Raw genomic sequence first — 27,900 nt, 5'->3', positions numbered from 1 at the left:
GTATCTCATTTACCAAATCAATTATTTTAAAACTGAAATTAGATATTTCGTAAGTAAAACTAAGTACTTGAAAAATTTCAATATTTAGTTGCGAATTGTTTTTTTTTCAATAAAAAATAATTAAATGAAATGAACATGTCATCCAAATAGATCTTGGATGGAAATACGAGCACTTGGTGAACTTGCGTTGCATATTCGAATATCTAGTATTTTAATATTCATTCTGAGTATCTCATTTACCAATTTAAATATTTTAAAATTGAAATTAGGTATTTCGCCAGTAAAACTAAGTATTTCAAAAAGTTCAATGCTTAGTTATGAATTTGTATTTTTTTAAATAAAAAATATTTAATTCAATGTACATGTCATCAAAATGCATCGGGAATGATGAGTGGAAAGAAGATGACTAACAAAAATTAGAGATTTATATAATTTTTTATTAATTAAAAAGGGTAAAAATGTAAAAATGCATAAAACATGTAGTAAAAACTAAGTTGATCTTTGGTCAGGTATTAAATTACAAAAAAAACTGTTGGGTACTAAATCTTAATTAAATCATTGACAGAGGTATTTTTCTCCAAATTACCGTTATAATATATACAATTATTCATGTAAATTATAAGTATATATTAATTAACTGATAAATTAAAATCTATTATTTTATAATTAAAAATTAATTATATATAATTAACTAAAATAAATAGTCTTTGATTGAATTTAAGGAAAAAAATGAACTCGTGGAGTAATAGTATTTGAGTGCAACAATTGTTATTGTGGGAGAGCATTCCACATGTAGTATATGGATTGATATACCTACAAAAAGAGTAATCGATACGTGAAATTTGAACAATTTTATAATTTAAAATATTGTAATTATATCGTTATTGTATAATGATGAACATTCAATTCTACGAATGAGTTTTGTATTTTTTGTCACATTTTTCTTTACGTTGTGTCTGAACTATCTTGAATCTTTGACAAGTAAAAAATTGATTTATAATTTTATATACAAATAAATATTTGTTTATTGGCAAATGACTTTAATTTTGGATGAAAGAAGTGATAACAATAATGAACGGGAATATAATTTGATTGATAATTATAAATATCTAAAAATATATTTGCAAGTAATTATTCTTAATCATTCAAATTAACGATATATCAAATCGAATGATAATTTCTTTAAGACAGCAGTCAAAGATACCACGTTCCGTTGCGTTGGCAGAGTTTCCCAATTTCGACCATGGCGTGTGGTGCACTTGCTATAAATCGCGTGGGTTATCAAGCTTTTACTGCGGCTTTAATTTCCTGCTTTTCCCACTCTGTCTTTTCACAAATTCACAGAGAAAAGGAGAGTAAAGTGTTGGAGGGAACTCGGTGAAGATGGAAGCAAAAGGGTCGTCTTTAGTTCATCTTTTGGTTATAGTACTGAGCTTAACTGCATTCGGATTTGCCATTGCTGCTGAACGACGTCGTAGCACTGTAATTGCTCTCTTCTTCACTCCCTCTTTGTCGTCTCTATGTGTATGTGCGCAAATATATGTTGATTGAACTAGCAATTAACTGGGTTTTTGTAGATCATATCGGGTTGTTATTAAAATTTGGTATGCTTTTTCATTTTTGGTCTCATTTGGTTTGTTTCTTGAGATTTTGTACTTAACGATTGTTTCTATGATTGGAAAGGTGTCGAACGGAAGGTCGATTTGGGCTGGAAATGATTTTTTGTGAATGATGGACTGGGTTTGTTTATTTAGCGTTTTGCCTAAATAATATGATCTTTTTAATGCCTTTAATGGGGGATCATGACAATGCTGAGTGCTTGAATGTTCTGTGGATTTTTATAAAATATTAACTATAATCGATGACTGATTAAGTTTGAAGTGATGTGATGCACTTAAGTTGCCTTTTTGGCGAAAAGATTGTTCTTTTTGTCTTCTTTTTTGCTCCATTGTATGAACCGTTCAACGAGATTTGAACAAGCTAAGCCCCGTGAAATTAAGAGTTGCATCAACCCTTGGTTAATTGGTTGGCCAAGTAAATTGAATATTTACTGGGATCTTGATATTTATCTTGTTTAGGATACTTTTTAGGAAGGTTTTACAGCTTTCCAGTTTCCATCCCATATTCTGGCAAACATTGGAAGGCTCTTGAAAGTTGAAACTTTTGTTTCTTGGAAGTTGGAACTGAGAACTAAGTAGTGTACCTGTTTAAATGTGAAATGCGAACTGCTACAAGATAGTATAAGTGAATTTTCAAAAGAAAAAAGTAAAGAAAATGTCAAGTGCCAGATATTTTCTTGCATTATATGAATTTGAGGAGCTTCGAAGATAATTTACAAAGATATGATGTAATGATTTATCAACAAATTGCTTATTCAGCTATGCCACATTCTGAAATAAAGGTAGGATGCGAGGAATTGTTTATCAAGTAAGCCACTTTGATTTAATGTCCTTGAAAATACTGAGTGATAACCTTGGCTTGTAATTTCCATGATTTGCATTGCCCAATAAACAAAAACTTGTAATCTTGTTTGGTCGTGCTACACATGAAAAGAAATTAGAATTTGTTTTCAGGCAAACCAGTGCAATTTCCTGCTGTTTGTAGAAGTGATTGTAATTCCTAATTTTCATTTCCCCCGTGATTCCTAGAAGCAATTTTGTTAGCTTTCTCCTGGCTAGGTGGCCAATACCACGTTCTCTGTCCCTCCCATGAGTTCACATACAGCCTTTGATTTCTAGACAAAGACCATTTTTGTGGGTACTTTGTTGTTTATTTTTCACCATTCTTTCTTTTATAATTTACACTTACTTTTTGAAATTGGGCAACTCTGAAGAAATTTCAACACATTTTGGCTGTTCCAGTTCCTCAAAGCTTCCTGGTTGTTTAGTTAATTCTGTTGTTAGTAGTTTTTGGTGAACATTGTTGGTATGGATGAATAATCACAATTAAAGGTCCCTCTTTCTGCCCCAATCAGCATATTCTGTTGCTTTAGGGTAAGGGGAAGATTCCAATTATAAGTTCATGGGAATGGTTTGCCTGCATTTGTGTTTCTTTTATAGTCGCCAAAATCGGAAAGGAAACAGATTGTGAGGGCCCTAATATAGTTCAGGACCGAGTCTCATCATATTATTATGCACAATACCTTCTCCTTTGGAAAGGAACCAAGAGATAAAACTTGTGATAGATAAGACTTGAGTGAGAGATTTTGTTTGCATTGAGGTGGATGCTGGAAGCAGCAATTATATGGTCCTTGGAATATGTTTAACCTGGAAAACTAAAATATGCAACCTTTCTCTTGTGTACTATGCTTAACTGGGAAAAAAAATTATTTAGCTGCATACAAAAGGAACTTGTATCAATACTCATAAGTTTATTATTTTGCTACCGTTAGTATACATCCAACTTTTCTTTTGGTTGTAACTCACTTGATTTTAGAATTTGTTTCACCTGAACTATCCTCCGTAAAACGTAGTGGGTTTACTGCACCTTGCACACAAGTGTGAGTATTAAGAGCAGACAACAATGGGTTGTAATAGCTATACTTGGTTCTTGTAGATACTCTTATGTGTGAATTCAGCGTTCCAGCATGATTTGGACGTCATTTTTATGAAATATTTGAGCCAAAAAAACAGGATAAAATATTATCCAATTTTAGTGACCAAATGGTAGTCCTTGGACGAAAGTTCTTGTTTTGAGATGGTGAAATATACATGAGTAGTGAAGCGAGCCATTTTGAAGGAGAAACAACATCTCTTTCGATGGAAGTTGACAATATTGTGTTGTGATGACTGATACCTGACGACAGTTCAACATTCAATTGCCTTAGTCAACTTTTGATTTATGAGAAGCTAATGTTAGCATTGTGCAACACAATTGACCACATGTTAGATGAATTATGGCAAATTTATGTGGATATTTAGCAGAATGTGGTCAAGTGACTGCTCTGGTGGAGTAGCGGTGATAAGAAATTGTCTTAACTTTAGGATTATTTACATGTACTGATGTACATTTCCTGTAAGTGGATATAAAATACTATTCGATTTATAAAATCGATAAATTGCCAATGAGGTTAGATATCAATAGTTTGGGTATCTTTAGGGTCATCTTACGGACAAAAAGACGGATTTGGATCCTCTGCTGCTGTGGTTGAAAACACAGCATCGGTGTTGTGCTCTTTTTGATCATCTTGTTTCGTCTGACAATTTTTTAAATTTATCTGACATTGTGTGATGTCCATGAGATGATCGTATAAAAAATGCACAGTATCAGGTGTTGTGTTTCAACTACAGCAGAGAATCCAAATCCCAAAAAGACCGAATGATCAAACCCGGGGAAATCAAGTTTATAACCTCGTGAAGATTTCAACTCTGACCTGTGTATTCGTTTAATCATTATCCCAGGACCATGTGTTTATAGTTTCCAACAGGCGACCATTATCTTACACATGGCATCCCTTATTTTTTGGCAAATGTGAAGGTTATGGATAAAAAAAAGGCAAAGATGGTTATAAATCGAACAAAAAAATTTGATCAAGAGTCATTTCGCAAACTCTCCCTTGTTAAACCCGTGGTGTTTCCCATATTCTCCTTAGGCTTAACATTACTGTACTGGTTTTGATGTAAATTTGTGGGACTAAACAAAATCAAAATATATTTACCAGACACTTTGGTGATTATTCGAGCATGCTGGTTATGATTTTTTCTCCATTTGCATTGGTTTTGTAAGTTTACTTAGTTTAGTAGCAAAAACCAGGATGTAAGTTGGCCAACACGGTTCAGCATGACTACCAGACTGCTTAACTAGTTGTCCTTGTAATTGTTTTGAACTTAGCTTAGCTAGAATCTGGGCAAAGGGTATATGCTATTAGTTAGCTAGGAGTCCTTGTCAAGTTTGAGTTATCAGCATAAAAATTGTTTCCAGAATAAAGGCCATGAGCTTGTTTTGAATTTTTTTCCTGTATAAATGTCTGTATTCAGCTTAACTCAGCATGTTTCTAATTATGGTTGTATCTTTCTCTCTTATTCTTTGTGTGACAGGGCACTTTAACCATAGAAGAGGTCACTAATCGAACATATTGTGTCTACAAGTCTGATGTTGCCACAGGATATGGAGTGGGGGCATTCTTGTTTCTTCTCTCAAGTGAATCTTTGCTTATGGGCGTTACCAAGTGCATGTGTTTTGGAAGGCCTTTGGTTCCTGGTGGAAATCGTGCCTGGACCATAATATATTTTGTTTCTTCGTGGTAAGAGAGTGTATTCTTTATGAAGTTTTTGTTTTTCGTTTCCATTTCTTCCATTAGTTTCTTGTTCTATATGATATATATTTATGTACATGAAGACGGCAATCTAGTACATTTTTCACCAGTTTTTTTATCTCATTAGATTCTTTAACAGGTTTCGTGCAACTCGGTAGCATATAATTCTAATGATTTATCCAAATATGTAGGATGACATTTATAGTAGCAGAAGCATGCCTAATCGCTGGTGCTAAGAACAACGCATATCACACCAAATACCGTAACATGATCTTAGCAGACAATTTTTCTTGTGAATCTTTACGGAAAGGTGTATTCATTGCTGGGGCAGTCTTTGTGGTTGGAACGATGGTTCTGAATATCTACTACTACATGTACTTCTCTAAAGCTACCACTCAACCTGCTCATAAAACTAATCGTGCTTCTTCAACCATTGGCATGACTGGGCGAGTGTAGATTTCAACACGAGAGTTGAAGATTTATCTGCAACGATATCTACTTTGCCAAATGATGATTTTTGGATGAATCAGATCACGTAGAATCGTGTTTCGTGTGGCATGGTGAAAATTTTCAGTTGATAGGGCTATATTGGGATCAATATCACATTAAATTAAGTTGATTTATTTTGTTATTCAAAGGCTTTACCGTTTATTATGATAATTTTGGTGTATCAATGTTGTGTGGTAATACTTAATGGAGGGTTGATATGATAATTACTAAAGCAGTAATTTTGAGTGATTATTTCTTTTGATCTTTCATCCCTAAAACAAAGTTCTTCTCCACTTGACTATATTGCATAATAAGCCATGATACAGATACAAAAATGTATATGAAATTTCAGTTATATGTATAGATATATTGACACGTTCTATATGATATGTATGTCCAATGCCATGCTAAGGTTTTTATATATGTGAAGTCAGTAAACACCCCATTTAGTGTGAAAACCATGTCAAATAATCTTTAAAATGTTTTCCACCAATATTTGTATATAAATTATATCCTCTGTGGGTGGTTCATAATATCTCCAACGGTTTTCCCCTCACCAAATAAGGAGTTTTTGTTTGTTATAGAGCAATGGAATCCGGATATCTCCACACTAATATGATATTGTCCACTTTGGGTTTTCACCCTCATGGTTTTGTTTTTGGAACCACCTAAAAGGCCTCATACCAATGGAGATATCATTCCATCTTTATAAACCCATGATCTTTCTCTAGATCTTTCAATGTGGGACTTTGGTTGCATCCCAACATGCTGAATTAGTAAAATTTGAAGAGAGGGAGAGTGAAAAAAGAAAATGAAGCTGAGAGGAAAAATATATAAAAAAAAGAGTGTTTATTTCATCCTACTCATGTGGGCATTGCTTCTATGATAGGATGGATGACCAAGATTTGTCCATGCATATATATGACCTACTTTTTTAAAAAAAATTATATGTGTGGTAAGATCTTACACGTTGTGAGGGTAGTGCTCATATTGATAGGATCTCGTTAACCAAGAAAGAGTAATAGACACCCTCCAGATTTAATGCACTGTAAGGAAAAAATGGCAAAATGCAGAAACAAATTCAAGGTACAAAATCTAAAAAGTGCTGTCCAGAAGATCAGACAAATACCTTCTCATATTTTTCAACCTTTTTCAAAGCCAGAGCCAAACAATCCTCTAGACCCTTTTCGGAACAAAACCCGATAACCTACAATCTTGGACTAGAGATCATACTGTACTTTCTGAGAATGTATGCATATTATATTTCTATTTCTTTATATGCTCAAAGCATATACGATATTTTTTTTATAACAAATATAAATGATAACCATAACCAATTTGGTTATTGAGAATAAGGTTCGGATCGAGTCGTCTCATAAACTTCGATGGATCATAGAAGAAAAATTTTGATTCATTCCGAATATGGTTAGATAAGGAGATGATATCTCAGACTGAAGATTTATTTTGTATAATTTCATTTTAATTATAATATTTGTTTATGTAATTTTTTTATTCGAACGAATTAGTGAACCTTTTAATTTAAGCACTAACCTCTTTTATATTTAAGCACTAATCAGACTGAAAATATGTATTATATTTTGTTCTCCTCATATTTGTATAATTTAAAGAAAAATAGTAGGTCTCTTGTGAGACGGTCTCACTAATTTTTGTCTGTAAGACGGGTTCAACCCTACCGATATTCACAACAAAAAGTAATACTCTTAACATAAAGAGTAATATTTTTTTATGGATGACCCAACAAGAGATTCGTCTAACAAAATATATTTTGTGAGACCGTCTCACACAAGTTTGTGTCTAAGACAAATATATTAGTGGAATTATACTTTCTAAATACACGTTCTCTAATTTTTCATATTTAAAAATTATAAAAAAAATTAATTGGGCCTAATTTGTCGGTATCAGTCTATTCGGGCTTATGTGGGTGTTAATACATCAATCAAGATTTCCTTTACTTTACTATTATTTTTGAGAATAAAGGTTTTCTACTTTTCTTGACTTGATCTGCCTCGATCAAACTAAAATTGAACTTAAAAATTAGACCTACCCACCTTACCCCTAGGTCCTGTGTACCCATCACCCTCGATAAACTGATCGATGATCTAACATAAATAATCTTGCAATTTTTATTAAATTTAATATATAAACATAATAGAACGATTCACCATCAAATATTTTATTTTGAATAAAGAATTTATCCTATTATTCTTGAGGTAAAGATATATTTTATTTTCTTATCTTTCAAGAACTCCATATTATTAACAGTCTACATCTCCAACTAAAAGATTCGTGTAAATAAATAAATAAATAAATATAAATAATATATATATATATATATATATATATATATATATTGTGGGCAATTTGTTTGGTACAATGATCACTCATATTCTAAAAAAGTCAGAATTGGAATTAAAAAATATAAACTAATCATCAAGTTCATGGCATCATGTCAATAAATTCTTAGGTATTTCATGTCACTTGTCCCTCTCTCTCTATATAAAACTCATACAAAGCTAAGTATGTTTTAGAGAATTAGTCAAGCTTGCCGCGACTTACACTGACCAGCAACAAATCCGATAGCCGGAACACAAGAAACCGAAGCATTTTTTTGTACGTGGGTTCACCGGAGATGTCATCTTCCAGCGGAAAAAGACAGGTTTTGCCCTCGTATATTGCCCTGTTTCTTGTCATCTTAATTGTGCGTACATGGAATTCCTGCCAAAGCAAGGTAGGGGCAGTAAGGACATTTCCAGAACAAGCTCCTTCCCCTTCCCCTTCTCCTCTTCCTCCCAAGAATCAAACCATAATCTCCATAGAGCATTTCAATGGCAGTAATGGTACATTTCTTGATTACAAAAGGAGGATACCAAGCTGCCCAGATCCTCTTCACAATTAGTGGAGTCAGTTAATTCAGTTATATTTCTCTTTGGTTTATATAATTAGTTTGATGTTTTTTCTCGTATTTTTTTCTCACGAGTACCCTAGGAACTGAATGTTGAATGAGTAAACCGTGAGTACTTTGTTACAAAATGGATGATCGCATTCGCCAAGAATAGATAATATTTATTATAGGTGAGTTGTTGAAATCCGGTTCTGTAATCACACAATCAAGTGTTAATCTATATATGCCATCATTTTAACTTGTACCACAGTTAATTTCTGCTTTATGATATTTCGTCTCTAGCACTTCGTGGGGAAATCAAAGTTCTTGTTTATTTAATTTGTTTGTTTCGGCATGTTTTATTTTTAACTGCATTGATGCCGAATCCAATTGTTTCACCATTAGAGCAAACTTTACAGACTTTGATTTCTTCTCGGAGCCTCTGGAGATAGATATATATCCAGTTGAGTCATGTTCTTTTTTATGATTAGAAACACACGACTTTACAAAGATTTCAGACACAGTTTTCAATTTTAGTATTGCTTAAAGTGGTTGCTGGTATATTGCATACAAGGAGTAAAATTTGTACCTTTTGAATCCTTGTTACGTTACCTCATTTTCCCACAACTGTTATGTTTAGGTATAGTGCACTTGTCATCTAGTCATCAATGGCAAGCTAGGGTTTAAATCTATTTCTTGACTACCGAAACATAGGAGTGATGGGATTGATTACTTCACTGAAGCAAACATTGATGGGATTGATACTTTCACTTCCCACGATATTATTGGCTTTCTCGTAGAATTTTTCCGGTGTCACAAGAATAAAATTTGGTATTTGGATCTTCCATATAATGCAATTGTAGGATCAAGCGCTCGTCGCTTTATCAAAAGCTATGATAATGGTGCAATTCAAATTTTTTAAACCGCACAGCAGCTCCAGCACCACGGTTCGATTACTCTACCAAGCACGGATAATTATTGTATCAAACAATCTCGCTCCCAATAATTGCACTCATTGCAATCAATGAGAATCAAACTCGTGACCTTGACTCTTACACCAATTGTAGGACCGAGTACTTACCGCTTTACCAAAAGCTATAGCTGGTGGTAATGGTGCAACTCAAATCTTTTAAACCGCACAGCAGCTCAAACACCATAGTTCGATCGTTCTACCAAGCATGGACAATTATTACATCCAACATCAATTATACCGGTTGAAAATTTTTAAGAAATCAAGCATAAAACCCTTTAGAGTATATATACCTTGTATAAGTCGAAAATATATAAAATAATGTGCACAAAAAAGTAGTAGAAATTAACAAGAATGAAGTGTAACATACAAAGTGTAGATCTATTAGAACATTGTTTAATTTTAATATGGATGGGGCTGATTGTACTGTTTTACTTATCTAAGACAGTTGGACATTCTGCTGTCAATTAGGAGATTATTATAAGGAGTATGTCTAATGTGAGACCGTCTCACGGATCTTAATCTATGAGACGGGTCAACCCTACCCATATTCACAATAAAAAGTATTACTCTTAGCATAAAAAGTAATACTTTTTCATGGATGACCCAAATAAAAGATCCGTCTCACAAATATGATCCGTGAGACCGTCTCATACAAGTTTTTGCCTATTATTAAGTCATTTGATAAAGAGAAAGACAAAATTACAAGACAACCTGAGCCATTGAATGAATTGCTAATATATTTTAACTTGCGGTAGACTTCTTTGGTAATTTTTAGACTTGAGTTTAATTCATTACATAAAAACTATTTAAAATATCATAAAAATTCACGTCAGATATTAATATTATTTGTTTTGTCTAAAATATTATTCATTCAAAAATATTATTTTTTGTTTGTTTTTGTTATTAAGAAATATAATGTAATATATATGATGCTTTAAGTTTAAAATATTATTTTTTATTCCAAAAATAAAAAAAAAACATATTGTATAATATATGGTAATTTGAGTGAAAAGTAATATTATCACATATAAATAAGTCGATTTATCTATTGATAAAGTATTTTCATTTACATCAAAATTTATAATTTCTCTTTCATAAAAAAACACTGAAAGAGTCCAAAATTTAGCATCTTTTTCTTATATAATGCCCAACTCATATCGTTATTAAATTATTGATTATATTTTTCTGATCGTCTCCATAACTAAATTTATTCCAAATACTGTGTAGTTAAGAGAGTAAATGAATTTATTTTATTTGTAAATGAATTTATTTTATTTTTATTCTACATATACTAAGATAATGAAAACATATTAACAATTAATCTAATTATGAACTTCATCGAGAAAATGTTTTCTGAAAATTTATTTAATTTCATATACATTTCGCCTTGTTATGTATAAATTTAACTTAATTGATAATTTAATTAGTTATTCGAAAAGTGGAAGTTTTATTATTTAATAATAACGTTTTGGATAAAAAAAAATTCCATGTATTAAAAAAGTCGTGCTTTTCAATATGTAAAACAATATAATAAATAGTAATTTTAGACTTTTTGGACACGTGAAATTAAATTTTTAATTGTTTCTATATAATTTTCCTTTTAAAAACAAAGTGAAGATTTGGCAAGAACAAGGCGTATTGTTCAAGCAAGTAGTAATCATATTGGGCTTTTTCAGAACTTGTCCGTTCAGTCCTTTTGTAGGCCTGTTTAAGTACCCCTCCTACACCTTTCCCAAAGGTCCAGTTTTCCCAAAAAAGATTTTTCGAAGAATAAAATTATTTGTTATATTCATATACATATATTAATTCTTTCCATAATAGGAATTGCAATTTGTAGTATACATTGAAATGTAACCTTTGAATATATTGATTTGTATTTTTAAGAAATTAAGTTTATTACAATGTATGATCAAACCTTTTTAATTTATTAATTATGTTTTAATTGTGTGAACCTTTTACGAAATTTATAATCTTATTATACGATAAATAATTAGGGCATATTATTTTAATTAGTTACTCTTTATTTATTACAATTTAAAATCTATCAATGTAATCATAAAAATTCATGTTCAATCGCGTGCAGATGAAAATGTAAAATAGCAAGCAATTGTTGAATCCTTCGCACCAATCACCAAATTACTAAATTGTCAGTTTTTATTTTTATTATTATTTTTAAAAAAAACTAAATTGTCAGCCGGGGTGCAGAACAATGTGGGCAAAGCTAGGCATAAGCCCATCATATATTTTTTATATTTTAGGCTTAGATATGTATGTTTAAAGCGGAAGATTTCATCCTACTTTGTGGGCACTGTCCCTATGAAAAGATCAAAGGACTAGATTTATACACACATACATGGGGTTTATCAATTTTTTTAAAATCAATGACCCAAATCCTGTGGGGCACTGCCCCAACAGGTAGTGTCGAACCAATTTATTTAGAGGTATTTATTAAATACGTAGAACCATTATTTCACAAAAAAAAAATAATGGATTGAATTTTAAAGTCCAATTGATGTTTAAAGCCAAATTTAAATGAGCAATTAAATGTGTAGATTTAAAGCCCAATTCAAATGGTTATTATGTGTTGTAAAACCATTATTGAAAAAAAAAAAAAAAACCAGTCGACTACCGAAGAAGAATGGCGCACGCACTAGAAAGCTTCGGAAAAAATTGAAGAAACAAAATGTCTTCTAGGTTTGTATTTCAAATTTATACTCTTAATCTGGCCTAATGCATGAATGTTTTTTAACCCTCCTGTCGATATATTATGGATGTAGGCATTTAATTATATTTGTGTTATGTTAAAATGGAACTCATCGAGACATCACTTCGTAATAAAATGAAAAATGATCTTTAGCTAATACCGTGGTTGTTTATATAGAAATGAATATTGTTCTGGGTATTAATACAGAATTTATCATAACAAGTTTGATGTATTGAAAAATCGCAAAATTCGGCTTAAATATGAATTCGGTACGTTCCTTTAACTTCTTTTTTATTTTTATTACGTGAAGTTCAGATTAATATTTATAAGAATTCGGTATGTTTCTGTAGTTTTTTTTTTATATTTTTATTATATGAAATTCAAATTAATATTTATAAACATTTTGTCCACCAGAACAAATATTTTTTGCTACGCCTATGATTGATTGTGTGACAGAGAAAATATCATAAAATATAGTACTTTCTGCTTTTGAAACATGAGGTACCGAAGAGTGTTGTACTACGCGGCAATGATTGCATTATGAAATAAACTTTTTGAAAGAAGATTGAAATTCAAATTAATCTAGTATATTTGAAAATGATTTATTTCATGCTTGATTTGAATATCACTTTACTTTACTCAATTCAAGTAAATTAATGAATATGAAATCCATGTCATTTCAGATGCATCAATCCAAAGAAAATCGAACGATTCATGAGATAAAATTATTGGTTTTCATAAAGAATCGTGGGATGGAGAGAACCATACGCGACGCAGAAATGTATGCCTATCTCGGGAACTTGAGAACAAGTAGGCAAGCAAGCTAAACTCTAGCACTGAGCAAAGCTAAATTAATTGCGGCTGTCACAAAATGTTGCTCTCTTAACGAACCTCCCTTTCATTCGGGGCCTCTTCTCCGCATTCAATTTCCGAACCTCGTACCTTATTTTCTTCGAGAACAATCTATTCCGACGCTTCTCCCTATACCTAGACACCCTTGCTTCTCTCCCTCCATCACTCATCGCTGCTGCTGCTGCTGCTCCACTCATCTCTCCACACACATGCATTGCTCCACATTTGCCCTGCATTTACAAGTAAATCTGGGTTAATTCCACCCAACCTTAACTTCGCCAAAAGGAATCACTATAATCGTCCCACACAAATAGTTAAATCAAAGTTATGAATGATGACAATAAACAAAATTTAAACATACCGTGCAATCTGACCAACAGTCGGATTCCGGCCTTTTTCCGGTTGTCCACGGGAGACTGTTTCCCGTCCCAATTTGAAATGATACCTTCATAATCAAGCCTCAAAAAGTTTTGTTTTTTCTTCGAATCACACTTCATGTTCACTAAAATTGGCTCTCCTATTACTGCAATATTCTTCACTGCTTCTTCACATTTAATTGAAGAATCATAACCAAAATTAAAGTCAAAATCTTCTCTTCCCACTTCAACTTTAACCCTTTCACACCCTAAATAATCATTCAATGGATATATTTCTTCTTCATCACAATCCAAAAGTCCTAATCCTTCCATACTACACAAACTGCCGTCGTCTAGCCCTTTACCCAATAAACTCTCGACATCAGCAGCAAACTCAGCTAGATCCATTTCCGATGGAAGAAACCCATGTAGATTATTCATTTTTGGGCTCAAATCATCCGACAGAGACATGGATTCGTGGCCAAAATCAGCAGAATGTGTTATTTCTGCAAGAATATTAATATTTGCAGATTCAATAGAATTGCACGGTTTTGAAACAGACTGATCGAATGTAGGAACTCTGCACAGTAACTGTTCCTCATTCTCTTCACGGGAATTCTCTTCGCTGCAAATTTCAGGAACAAGAGGAGGTAGGCTAATGGATTTTTCATGCTTTTTCTGCCTTCGTGTTCGAGCTTTTTTGGTGAAACCCTTGCGCCAAAAAGGCTCATAAATTTGACATTTTGCATCAAGAGATTTGCTGCATGAGATTTTGAGGCGAACCCTTTCATGTCTCCGAGCTAAATAATTGGCCGAATGAACAGATGAATCACAAGATTGGCACAAGAATGCATCGTCTGCATGCACAATACCATCTCGCTCTTTTCTTGATGCAGTTATCACAAGCTCTTGCCGATTTTGCTCCAAAGGTGTTGGCTAGTTTCATGTCTGAATTCATGGAGATCTTGAATATATCTGAGCTTTTCTTATGGCTTGAAAAAGGTAATCGAATCAAGAAAATTACGTGGGCTTTCTTGATTTATTGCATAAACCTTGAGAAGTTTGTTCAAATTATTTGTAGGTGGGGATTGTTCAAGTGTCCCACAGCGTGCACTTTTGCAGTGTATTTATTAGTTTTTGAGTCGGTCCACGTCCAGTTCGTCTATTTTTGGGATATTATCAAAGGGGATGCTTGGCAATTTTGGGACCCATAATCGAGGGCCTTATCTCTTCTCTCATTGGCTTAGAGGAGAAAAAAATCATATTATCTGGGTTTTGATTGGCTGCCTGTTTGATTATTGGATTCCCAATGGACCCACCTGTTGGATTGAAGCAGTAATAGATCGCAGGTCATATAAATTTCTAGCTCGTGTTAGTTTCTTGATTTTTAAACTCGAAAGAGACGTTTTTCCTAGGAGTTGTCGTTTTATGAGATGGGCTGTTTCGAAGTCGAGACAAGTAGGTTTTTGGTCCCCGCTCTTCCAGAAACTACAGTAAATAATGACATAAATCGGAGTAATATTTATTAAACAAATTATCAAGTTGTAAACCAATTATTGATATATATCACAAAATATCAAAATCTCTGGAATATCTCATATGTATGTTAGTTTTACCGGAGTGAACAAGTTGCTTTGAGATTGTGAGATTTGATGATGGCTGAAGGCAATTTATCAAAGATTTGATTGAAAAAACCAAAATTTTGCCGACTTTGGCTTTGCCTTCGTTATCTGTTGCTTATGAAAAGAAAATTAATTAGTTTTTTTTTTATTATTATGATAGAATCCTTATTCGCTATATTATGATGTGCTTGTATAAATTTCTGGAGCTAAAACAATACATCTAGGGTGTGTTTGGTTGAGTGGATTAAATAAAGATAGATTAATAGTCAAATATTTATCGTTAAAATTTTAAGTTGTTTTAATAATCATTTTGACCCGATTTAAGGTCCAATTTTATAGATAACTATTTGATTAATAAAATTCGATCTTAAACCGGGTCAAAGTGATTATTAAAACATCTTAAAATTTTAACGATAAATATTTGACTATTAATCTATCCTTATTTAATCCACCCAACCAAACACAACCTTACTAAACAAATAATATGCGATAGATTCGTTCAAGAAATTATTGGGCAAGAAAATTAAAACCATGATAATTGATCAAATGTTTACCTACTCAGATATTCATAAAGGGGAATTTTGATTAAATTTTTTTTATTAGAGTGGGATACACAAGATTATTAGATTTCCCAATTTTAAAACATAAAATTTATGTCACCCTCTCATTTAACCATCCTTTTCGGGTCCCCTCTCTGCTCTCTTCAACTTGTTTCTTATTTTTTAAAAAAATCTTCAACTTGTTTGAAGATACAGCACAGCTACGCTCTTTCGAATGTTTTTAGAGCTACATAATTCTATTTTAATGTAGATTCTATAGCAAAATGACGCAATTTCTGCATAATACCCAAAATTTATTTCAACTCATTTTTTAAATTTCACTCTTAAATAAACGAGTAGGTTTAATGTGAGACAGACTAATGGATCTATATTAATAAGACGGATAGGCCTAATCCATACATAAAGTAAAAAAATAATATTTTTCATTAGTCAGGTCGATAATCATCTCATAAAATTGAATTGTGAGACGATGTTATTTGAATTTGTGTGTAAATAACATATTATTGTTTTCACGACAATGATTGTATCTCCACAAATATCTATTAATAAAGTTATCGATATTTACACATATTATTTTTAAATTTAATTATTTTTGAATAATTTTCAGTTTTATTTAAGTAACTAAATCAATTTATTTGAATTTTGAACATACTTAATAACTATTACAATAAATTAAAAGCACAGAGAAATACATTATTAAATAGATAACAAATTTTAATTATTTTATTAACATGAATATATAATAAAATAACACAAAATACCTTAAAATACATAAAATTAATTTTAACAACACCACCACCTATAAAAATTTAGAAGTATTTTTAAATCATAATTATTTTATAACAGCTAAAATAGTTAATTTTTCTAAATAAAACCTTATGATCAGCGTATTTCTATCTCACAATTTGTTAAACACCTACGTGCTTAACATGGACTGATTACACTAGGACCCCCTCGTAAATTCAAAGGCGTTTTTAATAATCATGCATGCATAGAATCTCTTACAAATAAGGTAAATGTGTTTTAATTTTTTTGTTTTTAAACACGGGAGTTATATCATATATGTGATTGATATTTTTTTTAAAAAAATATTAGCTTGATAATATTTTTAAGTCTTTCAAATATTTCATGAAAAGTATATTCACCATCACGGACGGATCCATGTGTTGCTCCGCCCGAGCGGTATCCCGGGTGACTATTTTTTTCCGATATTTTTTATACATAAAATTTTATCTTATTTCTGATAGTCCGATGTTCTATTTGTCGATATTAGCTCAACCATGGTTTAAAAAATTCTAACCCGGATAGAAATGAAAATCTGGCTCTGCGTTAAATCACCATACTTTACTCGATTTTCTGCATTCATTTGCTAACTTTATAATATGGTGGCGACGATTCCACGTTGATTTGTGGAATATTTTTTCATGGTTTCCAAGAATTAGGTTCTGAATCCAAACACTCCCTAGATAGAAAAATTAATGTAGTATGAACTGATCGTGAATTTTGAGATAAGCTTGAGATTTGGCTCGAAGAGTTTCAGTTCTTGACTTAAAACTATACAAAATTTTCGAACTACCACGATTAATTATTTTCTGGAATATCCCGTTGGGACCGCATATACATACATGTCAGAAAATGGACACGCTATGCTAAGAGGCAAAACAAAACCGTGTATGGGGGCTGTAATAAATAGATATCGACCATCCTACATTGATCGACTTAATTTTGAAATAATTAACTTACATGATATTTTGACTTTTCACTTTCCTGATATTTTGTACTGATCTCGACTTTTCACTTTCCTGATATTTTGAGAGAACTAAAATATTCCTGATATTTTGAGAGAACTATTATTTTTATGAATCGATGACACAAAGTGATGTGAACGAAGTATCATAGTCTCACTTGTAGATGTCGCCACAAAATGAGAGAACTATTCATAACAGAATTAAGGACCCCAAAATTAAGAACACAAAACTTTCCAGCATTTTGATTATGCGAATTCTTTCCGCTCCTAATTAGGGGTGAGACAAAAAAGACCGAATTTTCGATATATCGAAGTTACCGTACCGAAAAATATGTATTTTTCGGTGTCTTACTGTTCAGTATACCACCCTACTCCTAACCTTATTTTGAAAAATACTTCTACAACTTTCAGATGGGGAAATAATCGATTTATTTTATGCCATGATTACATTGTTATATATTTGGCAAAAATTTGTGTGCGACAGATATCTTATTTGGGTCATCTATGAAAAAGTATTACTTTTTATATGCTAATAGTATTACATTTTATTGTGAATATCAGTAGGGTTGACACGTCTCACCATAGACGTATGGTTAGTATGGCCAGGCTCAGCCAAGATTTTGATTTTTTTTAGAAAGCCATTAAAAAAAATAAAGTAAAAAACCTATCTCACAGGTCACAGCTTCAGGCGTGGAAATTGGAATTCATCTTTCATTCTTCCTCGGTTCCTCCTTCGGTCCTTCAGCCATACCCCTCTTTTGCCCCTTGTTCTCTTTTTTCCCAATTTTCTCCTTCTTTCCTATAATTTTTTTATCCGTCACTTTCAATTTTTTTTTACTTATCAGGTATCTCTCTAATAATTTAATTAATTTTTTTTAAGCATAATCCTTCTTGATTCTTGCTAGGTTTCGAGTTTAGATTATTTGAGGTTGATTGGTTTATGTTTTCCTCAAGATTCTTGTAATTTCTAGTGTTTTTGAATCTGGGTTTGGTCTATTCTGGGTTCAAGATTAAAAACTTGCAATAAATTAATTATATTCTTTTATGGAATCCCATCACCATGAATTATCTGTTTAGTGTCTTTGATGTTTGGTTACTCAAAAATAGACAAAATTGTTTTTTTTCCATCTTTTAATTTAAATGAAGAGTATTTTTTTAGGTGAAATAAAATGACCTTTACAAGTTTTTTTTTATTTACAGGTGAATCACAATGTCAAAAAGAACCATTACCGATTATTTCATCCAAAAAACAATGAGCAGTTATCAAAAATTTCAAATGATCCTCTTCCATCAAGTTCAAGATCTACATTGAAAACCAAAAAACTCAAATTTGACAATGAAGTTGCTCTCGATCCATTAGAAGGAAATAATCCTTATTATGAGCGTGATCCTGGGAAACTAATTAGAATATGGGAATATCCATGTGATACACAAGATGATGTTCGAAGAGAATATGTTGGTATGGGACCATATCAGCATAAATATGAATATCCACTTGTCGATTTTAAGCATAAAAAACGTAGTTTTCAGTCTTCTTGGTTCGTAAAGTTTCCGTGGCTCGAGTTTTCTAAAATAAAAGAAAGTGCATTTTTATTATGCGTACTCTATCATATGATTAATATTTGAACTTTTGGAAAATATTTATCCAAATTTGATGATTATATTATGAAAATCATGGTTTGCACTTAATTTTTATTTCATGTGGAAAATGTTGTATTGATTTCTAGGTTAATTTTTTTTTATTTTCTAGCCCCCCATATTTTGAAATCCTGGTAACGCCCATGCATCTCACAGATAAAATATTTGATCTTTTTTTCTCGATTTGGTTCCAAATGTTTCGGCGTTCTCCATTTAATGATGAACGTTTACAAATTTTGATCGAGTTAATCTTTCACTCCATTTGATAGTTAAAACTAACGGTGGACATTTAGACATGATATGTGCTAAGGAAAGACCCTGATTAATTTCAGATGTTTGACTATTTTCTTTGTTTGGTCCCAAATATTTTGGCATTCCAGGTTTAGTACTACACGCTTACAATTTTGATCGAATCACACAAATTTAATACTTAAAATTAACGTTAGACACTTTTGATAGTCAAGCCCTTAAAATCCCCTAAACTCAAATCAAACGCCTTAATTTACAATCCAATTCGAGCAATGACGGATTTTTTTCTCGTTACTATTACACCCGGAAATTTGGCTCAACATTGAGAATTAAATTAACGATGGTGCACTCAGTTAATCTCTCGCAGGTTACTCTGGCTTGCTTTTTTGGATATCTGTTGTTATTTTGCTGGATTTTGTGTTACTCTTGGGTTAAGAAGCTTGTGGTGAAAACATAAAATTCCTATGAAATCGTCGTACAGTTCAATTTTACGAGACATTTCTCCGACTTGACTCGATTAATGAAAAAATATATATTTTTTTATATAAATACTATTAATTTTTATTCCAAATATAAATAAGATCCATCTGTGTGAGACCCGCGCTTCTAGAGTTTGAATTGTTAAATTCGGAGGGGACTATGTCACTGGCTAAAAGACTGTGGTAAAAATTAGGGGTGTTCAAACTTCGGATAAAACCGAAAAAATCGAGGCAAAAACTTACGTGAGACGATCTCACGGGTCATATTTGTGAGACAGATCTCTTATTTGAGTTATTCATGAAAAAGTATTACTTTTTATGCTAAAAGTATTACTTTTTATTATGAATATGGGTAGGGTTGACCCGTCTCACATATTAAGATTCGTGAGACGGTCTCACATGAGACCCACTCAAAAATCGAACACTGAATTGAACCGAAAAACGAATTTTATAATTCAGATATATTGGTTTTGGATTATATATGTCAAAACCGAACAGACCGAAAAAATCGAAATTTCAATAAATTAATACTTTTATTTTTATTATCAATTTTTTGAGATGATATCAATGAATAATGTTGTTTATGTAATTAATTTATACTTTATGTTTAAATATTTTACTAAGAAATCATGTAAAAAATACCATATTATATTTCACAATATATTTGTCTTATTAATTTAAATAATTGTATTAAAACGAAATAATCGATTGAAATAACCGAGCCATTTCGGTAGAAAACCGAACCGAACCGAAGAAAAATAGTTCGGATATTATATTATATATTTGAAAAACCGAAATAAAAAATGAAAACCCGAATCGAACCGATGGATGAACATCCATAGTGAAAATGACTTTTTTAGCAAATAAAATTACTTGAAAGTGGAGACCCCAAACTAATTTACAATTAATTTCCACAAATTTGAAGGTTGTATTGCCAGACCATTGGGCTTGGCTGAATAAAAGGCCAACAAAACGTGGCGTTAGGATTTAGGAGTTAGGTTCACTGTCATGAATTTACCGAGTTAAAATTTGCTCTTCCAGAACAGCATTAGAGTTTGAAATTCACAGGTATGGCTTTCCTCAATTAAACTCTCATATTAACATAAATGTTAATTTGATAAAAACATATATCACAGATGCGAAAATCGTAATCTTATCTCCCCGTGGACATTTTTTGGGTTAATAATTAGCTGAAACATATAATTTTTTTGGTGTATTCGATTCTGAATTTCCCCAATATTTAGTATTATGTATTTTCTCGGAATTAATGCTTCTTGAAGTTGAAATTTTTCTATTTAATTAAGTTCTGGATAAAACTTTAACTGTTAATAATCTTGTGGTCGTAAATTTCAGCTTCAGTCCTTTTTATTGGTAAAAATGATTGATTTTGATTCTGTTGTGACTACCTGGGTTACAAAATTGGAATCTTTTGCTTTCTTTTCGTTGCTTGATAAATTTTATTCACGGCGGTCTAGTTCTAGCATAATATAGTACCATATATTGAGTCATTACTAAATTTTGTCAAGAAACTCCATTTCATATTTGTATATTAGGAAGAACGATAATTATTTGTTTATTTGTATCTTTTTTTCTCTTATAGATCAAAGTCCTCCAGGTTGAAAATATTGTGTTCGGTATGTTTTCACCTTAACATAATCTATTTGAAATAGTGAGATAGGTACTAGGTATTGTATGAACTACATGTTCATTCTTGTTTTGTTAAGAAAAATTTAACGGATCGCTGGGGAGTAAAGATTATTTCTAACCCAGAGTTAAGTCATTTCCTGTTTTGTGTCATCCTATTACATATTCAGGATAGACTTGAGCTTTGATTGAATGTGAAAAATCATTGGAATGATTTGCAGTAAAATGAGAGAACGAAAAGAAATGAGAGCTGAGAGTCGAGAAAGTAATCAGTTAGCTTATGTGCTTTCCCTCATTGTACTCAAGCCTCTGTAATTATGCTGGTCAAAAAAGATTTCAATGAAGTTGAATTAGCAACTTTTTAAGCTATCAAGTTCCGTTCTGTGCAAGGAATTGATGTACCTTTGTTTCTTTATGGTATACGTTTCTTCCAAGTCAGTAGTTCTATGTTTTCTTAACATAGATTGGGCGTATTAATATTGACTTCTCTTCCAACACTTTGGCATGGTTTATTATATTTTTGCAGATTATTCAAGTGGCAGATACCTTCTAGTTTTTCCTTCATCCTTTCGTGGCTCACTATAATAATTTGTTTGATTTTTCTTTTTTCCCCATTTCCATGCGTTTCTCCATGGTATTGGGTTTTCAATCTTCATGCTTTAGCTAATTATTAATCTTCTTTTTTCTTTTTGCCGATTTAGCTTTGATCAACCTTGCTTGGATTGGTTGAGTGGTAATTATAAAAAAAATGTCTTCAATCTAATTAACTTTTGAGTCTGTATACCTATATAACTCTTACGATAAAAGAAATAAAACCTCTCTCAAAAGCATCAGCTCGGTTCTTCATGATTGGCTACTCACAGCGAGGAACTCTAATTGATAGGTTTCTTGACAATTGTTTGGTGTTGAAGATTATAGTTGATAATTTAAACTGTGTATGGTGCTTTCTAATTGAGGGCCTTTCTAATCTTTCAAGATTGTCTGGAGAAAATATTTGGCTTTAAATTTTTCCACAATAAAGAGACACTGTCACATAATGGACTCTACAGTTAGATTTTTGTCTCAAGACCTGTGTATTTAGGGACATACCGCTAATGTGATTGATTTCGTAATTTTAGTGGAGTGGAAAGATCTTCCATCCCTGCCCAATGTGTAAATTCTTGCGTGACATCTGGTTCTTCAACTTGGTGCATTTTCCTTGTATTCTGATGTCTCATATCAGTAACGCTAAACAAAGAATAGCTTATGTAGGCTATTCCTAATGGCTGGGAGAAATCGCATGCCACGGCATCCTGATAATTTTCGAGGCCTCCCTGATGATCCACGGCCTATTTTGCGTCGAGGTCCCCTTCCTCATCCTCTTGCCATGGAAGAGGAACTAGATCTCCAACGAAGAGATATTCAAAGACTCCTCGCTGAAAACAGACATGTGATTGATGATAATGTGATGCTTCAAAGGGATATTTCGTCTGTGAAAGATGAGATTCACAGATTAAGTCAGGTTATTCCTAAACTGAATAGTGAACGAGAGGCACAACGAAGGGACTTGATTGAAAGAGGGCTGAAACTAGAGGCTGAACTCCGTGCATCAGAACATCTGAGAGCAGAGGTGGCTCCATTAAGAACTGAAGCTCAGAAACTAAGTGGTGTTCGGAACGATTTATTGAAACAGGTTCAAAATCTCACGAAGGATGTTAATAAACTCCAAGCTGAGAACAAGCAGTTAACTGTAATGAAGACTGATGTTGAAAAGATGAGGAAAGAGCTTGCTGACGCCAGGTATGAAGTAAATTCTTAGTTGATTGGTGATATGTGATAGAATAGATTGACCCCAAAACTCCCGAGCTTATGAAAGGTGTCTCGACAGTAATTCAACATTGAGGATTTCCCCTCAGATATAAGACAGACCGCGAAATATAAGCCCAAATTCAATATACAAAATGTACATGTGCATATTGGTTGGCGTTGAACAACAATGACCTGAAACTAACCACACAAAACGAGTTTAATTTGCGTACACGGGATTCTAATTTGTGACATTCTGTCCTAATACTTTGCTAAAAACAGTCCATACAGAAGTTTTAATTTATGATAAATGTCTCTAACAATAGTTTTGTAATCAACATTAACATCGGTCCTATAGTACATGAAGTTGCCTGTATAAGACAGAGGAAATGATGTCCAATTGGTTAGTGGCAGGGGGGACTATCGAAATTTGAGTTATGAAAATACCTACATTATGCGTGCTCAAACAATGTCTTAATGTTGTGTTTCTGATGATTGCTTTTGCATCCACTCAATGTTTAGAGGACTATACGAACATGAGAAGAAAGAGAACGAAGAGCTGGTAGAGCAAAATCGATCGATGGAGCAAAATCTCATCTCCATGGCTCGAGAATTGGAGACACTACGTGCTGAGCAATCAAGGATGGAAATGGGTATCTCAATCTCTCCCTCACTTGCACACAAACACAAACCTATGCACTAGGTTTAATGATTTGTCTAAAATTTTGTTTCCTGAACCAACTTTTCATCGACGCAGTAGTTGGAGGATACGGAATGCTGAATGGAATTCACGAAACAAGATATCTTGGGTCATATGGTGATACATGGGGTTCCTATGATAAACACGGTCCTTATCGACGTTGATTTTTCCAGATATTTGTGGTTAGGAAGGAAACAAAACACTATCAGCTCTCTCCGGTCTCTTATTACTTGCGTAGTTTGTATTTGCACGTCTGGCAGCGACTATTCTCTTTCTCTCTTCCAAATGAATTTAAAGAACTTGATAAACTTGGTCTTTTGACACTATGATTCTACCATGGTCTTCATCCACCATGCAGAGTGTCGATTTTTTGAATCTTCAATATGTACAAATTGATTCGTGTTCTCACCATTCAACGTCCAACAATCTTTGCCACCGACAATTCAATACTTTCTCATACGCACAGAACAAAATTTTAGTAGAGAAAGAAGAGCTTTTAGGTGAAGCAGCAACAAATCCAAAATTTGTGAAAGAGTTGATTTTATTTCGGTGGGTGACAAGTAAAATATTACTTATACTCGATTAGATAAATTGTACAGCAACGGAAGAGTTAAATAAACTAACTAAGAAAGTGTGTACTAAATTATTTAAAACGATTTATAAGTTTCCATTTATTATACAATATTTTATGGGCTTATAAGTTGTAGAATCATATTTAAAAATAAGTTGTTATTGTATATGAATGAATTTATTTTAAAGATGTTATTGTTTGATATTTTAAGATTTTTCATTATAAAAATTACCAAAAAAAGATATAATATTATATATTTGGCTGTCTACCGAAAAGAGAGTAGGTCTCACGAATCTTTATATGTAAAACGGGTCAACCTTACCAATATTCACAATAAAAATTAATACTCTTACCATAAAAAATAATATTTTTTCATGGATAACCCAAATAAGATATACATCTCACCAGGGACGGATCCAGGAATAAGAGTTGGGGTGGGCTTGAACTCAATATGATAAATTATATATTATTAAAAAAAAAGTACATTATATCGTTCAACGAAGTTGTGCCTTACGGGATTTTAAAACATAAAATTCATCAATAATAGAATTTACATCAATATGTTTAGCTAAATCTCGTTCAATATAGAGTGTCAAACAATCGGCAAGAAAGTCATCCTCCATTTTATTGCGAAGTGCCGTCTTCACATGCTTCATTGCTGAAAAAGTCCGTTCAATAGTGGCAGTAGACACAGATAATGTCAAAACAAGATGAATCAATCTAGTCAACATAACATAAACACTTGACCGTCCACTCTCGGTCAATTGCTGACACAACTCAACAAGTGTAGAAACCTTTAAATTCTGCATCACATCGAGTTTATAAATGTATCAATGCACACTTCAAAACAACAATTTCTTGATCTGTGAAATCTCCAGGATAAAACTTCTTCGCAAGCTTGCAAATATCATCACTGTTAAATGAGTCAAATGAATTTTTAGGATCTAAAGCTATACTAAGAGAAAGAAGTTTCACCGATGACTCATTGAACCGAGTATTTAACTCCATCAAAATGAAATCTATTGCTGCATTAAAAACATCAAAGTGGTAATGATGTTCTATTGAATAAACCGTCGCTAATTAAAACCACCGATCCACCTTTTTTTTATTTTTTAATAATTTAGCGACGGTTTTAGCAATAACCGTCGCTAATATTTGCGACGGCTTTTGATAAAACTGTCGCCGATCCAATCGGCGACGGTTTACTAACACCGTCGCAACAGTAGCGACGGTTATCAAAAAACCGTCGCTAAAATCGTCGCTAAATAAAAAAAATTGGGCTGGGCTACAGCCCAGTATAGCCCTAGCGTAGATCCGTCTCTGCATCTCACAATATACAACCCGCGTGAGACCGTATCACTTTGCCCCGAAAAGATCTCTACAGACTACAAGCTAGTTAATATAATCTTTCAATATTGATCGGCCTCGTTCAAACCGTCGGTTATGTACTTGAATGTAATGTGTTTTAGTTGAATGGAAATGTTAGAAACTTGTACTTTAATTGTGAGAAATTTGAATGTAATGTGTTTTGGTTCACTGTAATTGTTGGAAACTTGAATGTAATGTGTTTTGGTTTAATACATTGGAACACATATATTTTATAAGATGTTTTGTTTTGGTTGAATTATATATTGCTTATTTTGTTTTCTAGAATGCATTGAGCTTCATTATCTGTTTTGTATTGGTGACAATAATGTAATAAACATGTCTTCATTTACTTAACAATATAATAAACATACCTTAATTTTTTCATAACCAAAATATATTATATTATCCAACATAATTCGCAACAAAAAAATATATAAATTAATTGTATTATATATCACTTAGTTTTGTTAGTCTAGATTTATTAATTGTGTGAGTTATAAATTAAACTAATTTTATATATACATATATATATATATATATATATATATATATATATATATATATATAGATATATGTGTGTGTGTGTGTGCAAATTTGAATCAATTTTTTAGTAAAATATTTATAATTATTTATACAAATTGAAGGAATAAAAATATATAAATTGAAATACAAAAGTTATATTTGAATTATTAAAATTATATTTAGTTACTAATATTCAAATATAAATAATAATAAATTATTAATGTACAGTTTAAACGGTCGGTTAAATTTTGAGTTACATAAAACTATAACCAAATCATGATAATTTCGGTTAGGTTATAAAATCAAAATAAGAAGTTCAGATTACGGTTTGGTTCGATTTTTCGATTTTTTCTGGTTTGGTTTTTCGGCTTTCCGATTTAGATTATATTATGCCCACATCTAAGTATTGTTACAAAAGAAAAACAAAAAAAAATCTCATTCCTAAATTTTAAATAGACATGCCCTCGAAAGCCCATTACATAATAATGTCCATAGGTAAGATTGGCCCAATTCAAACCCAATCTTTGACAGACACTTAACTAATTAGGTTAGCAAGTACGAATAAAGTACTAGGTTTGTGCCGATGGGGGCATTAATGGGGCAAGTTTGGTACATTGGTCCTCAATCGAAAAAGGGCACATTAATACAAAAACACTGGACCATGTGATATGTCTCGATGTATAAAATATTACTCTATCCTATATTTTTGTACTTTCTCAAAATATATATACATACACATATATATATATATATATATATATTGTTTTTTGGTTCAGTACTACCTAATTCCAGTTTTCTAGTGTATCACAAGACGGGTCCGTGAGATGGAATAACTTGATCTATATTTACAAAGAAAAGTGATATTTTAACGTAAAAAGTAATATTTTCTATGAATCGTAATGAATGAGAGATCAATCTCACGAATTAATCTGTAAGAAGATCATATAAGAGTTTTTGTGATATGATCGATTGGAAGATAATCATTGAACTACAGTAGTTCGGTTCTTGAAATCTTGAACACCGATTACTTAAATCGAGTTTGGTCTTCAAACCAAGCTTAAGACGATCAAAATAATTTTTCGTAAAAACCAATAGAAAATATTTTGATAAAATATTTAAAAGATATGCAAGTTAAATGTGTAAAAACTTTTTTGGTGAAATATTTTATCAAATAATGATATGCAATATTTTAGGAATTAGAAGAACACATAAAATAATTCACTAATTCATCTTTAAAATAGTAGTAATAAATAAATGCAATAAATAAATAGACACAAATTTATCTATGGATGTTCAGATATTAATAACTCTTACGTCAACCTTTCTTCCTCTTGGTAATGATCCACTAGAGGACTTTGATTTACATAACTTTATGTACAAACACATTTCAACTTAAGATTTATCTCTTGCCTAATTGAAACTTCTAGCACACTTTCGATTGTGAGGTCGATTGTTGGTTGTAACCTCACAATTCGCAAAAACGTT

At 32.1% G+C, this 27,900-nt stretch overlaps 2 protein-coding genes and 1 pseudogene across 5 annotated transcripts in view; 2 read left to right on the top strand and 1 right to left on the bottom strand.

Annotated features, from left to right (window-relative positions):
- LOC140834256 (protein FLX-like 3) overlaps positions 1-24,215 on the top strand; it is a 62,264-nt gene extending 38,049 nt beyond the window's left edge. The window contains exons 1-4 of one of the 4 annotated variants that reach the window (XM_073199008.1): positions 20,744-20,893; positions 22,721-23,248; positions 23,777-23,907; positions 24,012-24,215. In XM_073199008.1, the coding sequence (XP_073055109.1) occupies positions 22,731-23,248; positions 23,777-23,907; positions 24,012-24,118 (756 nt within the window). In that variant the 5' untranslated portion in view covers positions 20,744-20,893; positions 22,721-22,730 and the 3' untranslated portion in view covers positions 24,119-24,215. Of the gene's footprint in view, positions 1-20,743; positions 20,894-21,425; positions 21,460-22,711; positions 23,249-23,776; positions 23,908-24,011 lie in introns of those variants that run through there. The other 3 variants (XM_073199009.1, XM_073199010.1, XM_073199011.1) reach the window with 3 other exon arrangements.
- On the top strand, positions 1,281-5,995 carry LOC140834253 (uncharacterized). The gene is made up of 3 exons (XM_073199004.1): positions 1,281-1,482; positions 5,037-5,242; positions 5,446-5,995. Exons 1-3 carry the CDS (start codon positions 1,384-1,386, stop codon positions 5,708-5,710), a joined length of 570 nt encoding a protein of 189 aa, XP_073055105.1. The 5' UTR covers positions 1,281-1,383; the 3' UTR covers positions 5,711-5,995.
- On the bottom strand, positions 12,888-14,647 carry LOC140834252 (zinc finger protein CONSTANS-LIKE 16-like; annotated as a pseudogene).
- Positions 24,216-27,900: the final 3,685 nt, after the last annotated feature.

This window comes from Primulina eburnea, chromosome 6, assembly GCF_022965805.1.
Source record: "Primulina eburnea isolate SZY01 chromosome 6, ASM2296580v1, whole genome shotgun sequence".
Taxonomy (NCBI): Eukaryota; Viridiplantae; Streptophyta; class Magnoliopsida; order Lamiales; family Gesneriaceae; genus Primulina; species Primulina eburnea.
The sequence above is the reverse complement of the archived record's forward strand: the minus strand, read 5'-3'. Positions and strand labels throughout refer to the sequence as shown.

Coding starts and splice junctions, on each gene's coding strand:
- LOC140834253 (XM_073199004.1), top strand. CDS start 1,384: ATGGAAGCAAAAGGGTCGTCTTTAGTTCATCTTTTGGTTATAGTACTG. Junction 1,483..5,036: donor CTGAACGACGTCGTAGCACT/GTAATTGCTCTC, acceptor TTTGTGTGACAG/GGCACTTTAACCATAGAAGA. Junction 5,243..5,445: donor ATATATTTTGTTTCTTCGTG/GTAAGAGAGTGT, acceptor CCAAATATGTAG/GATGACATTTATAGTAGCAG.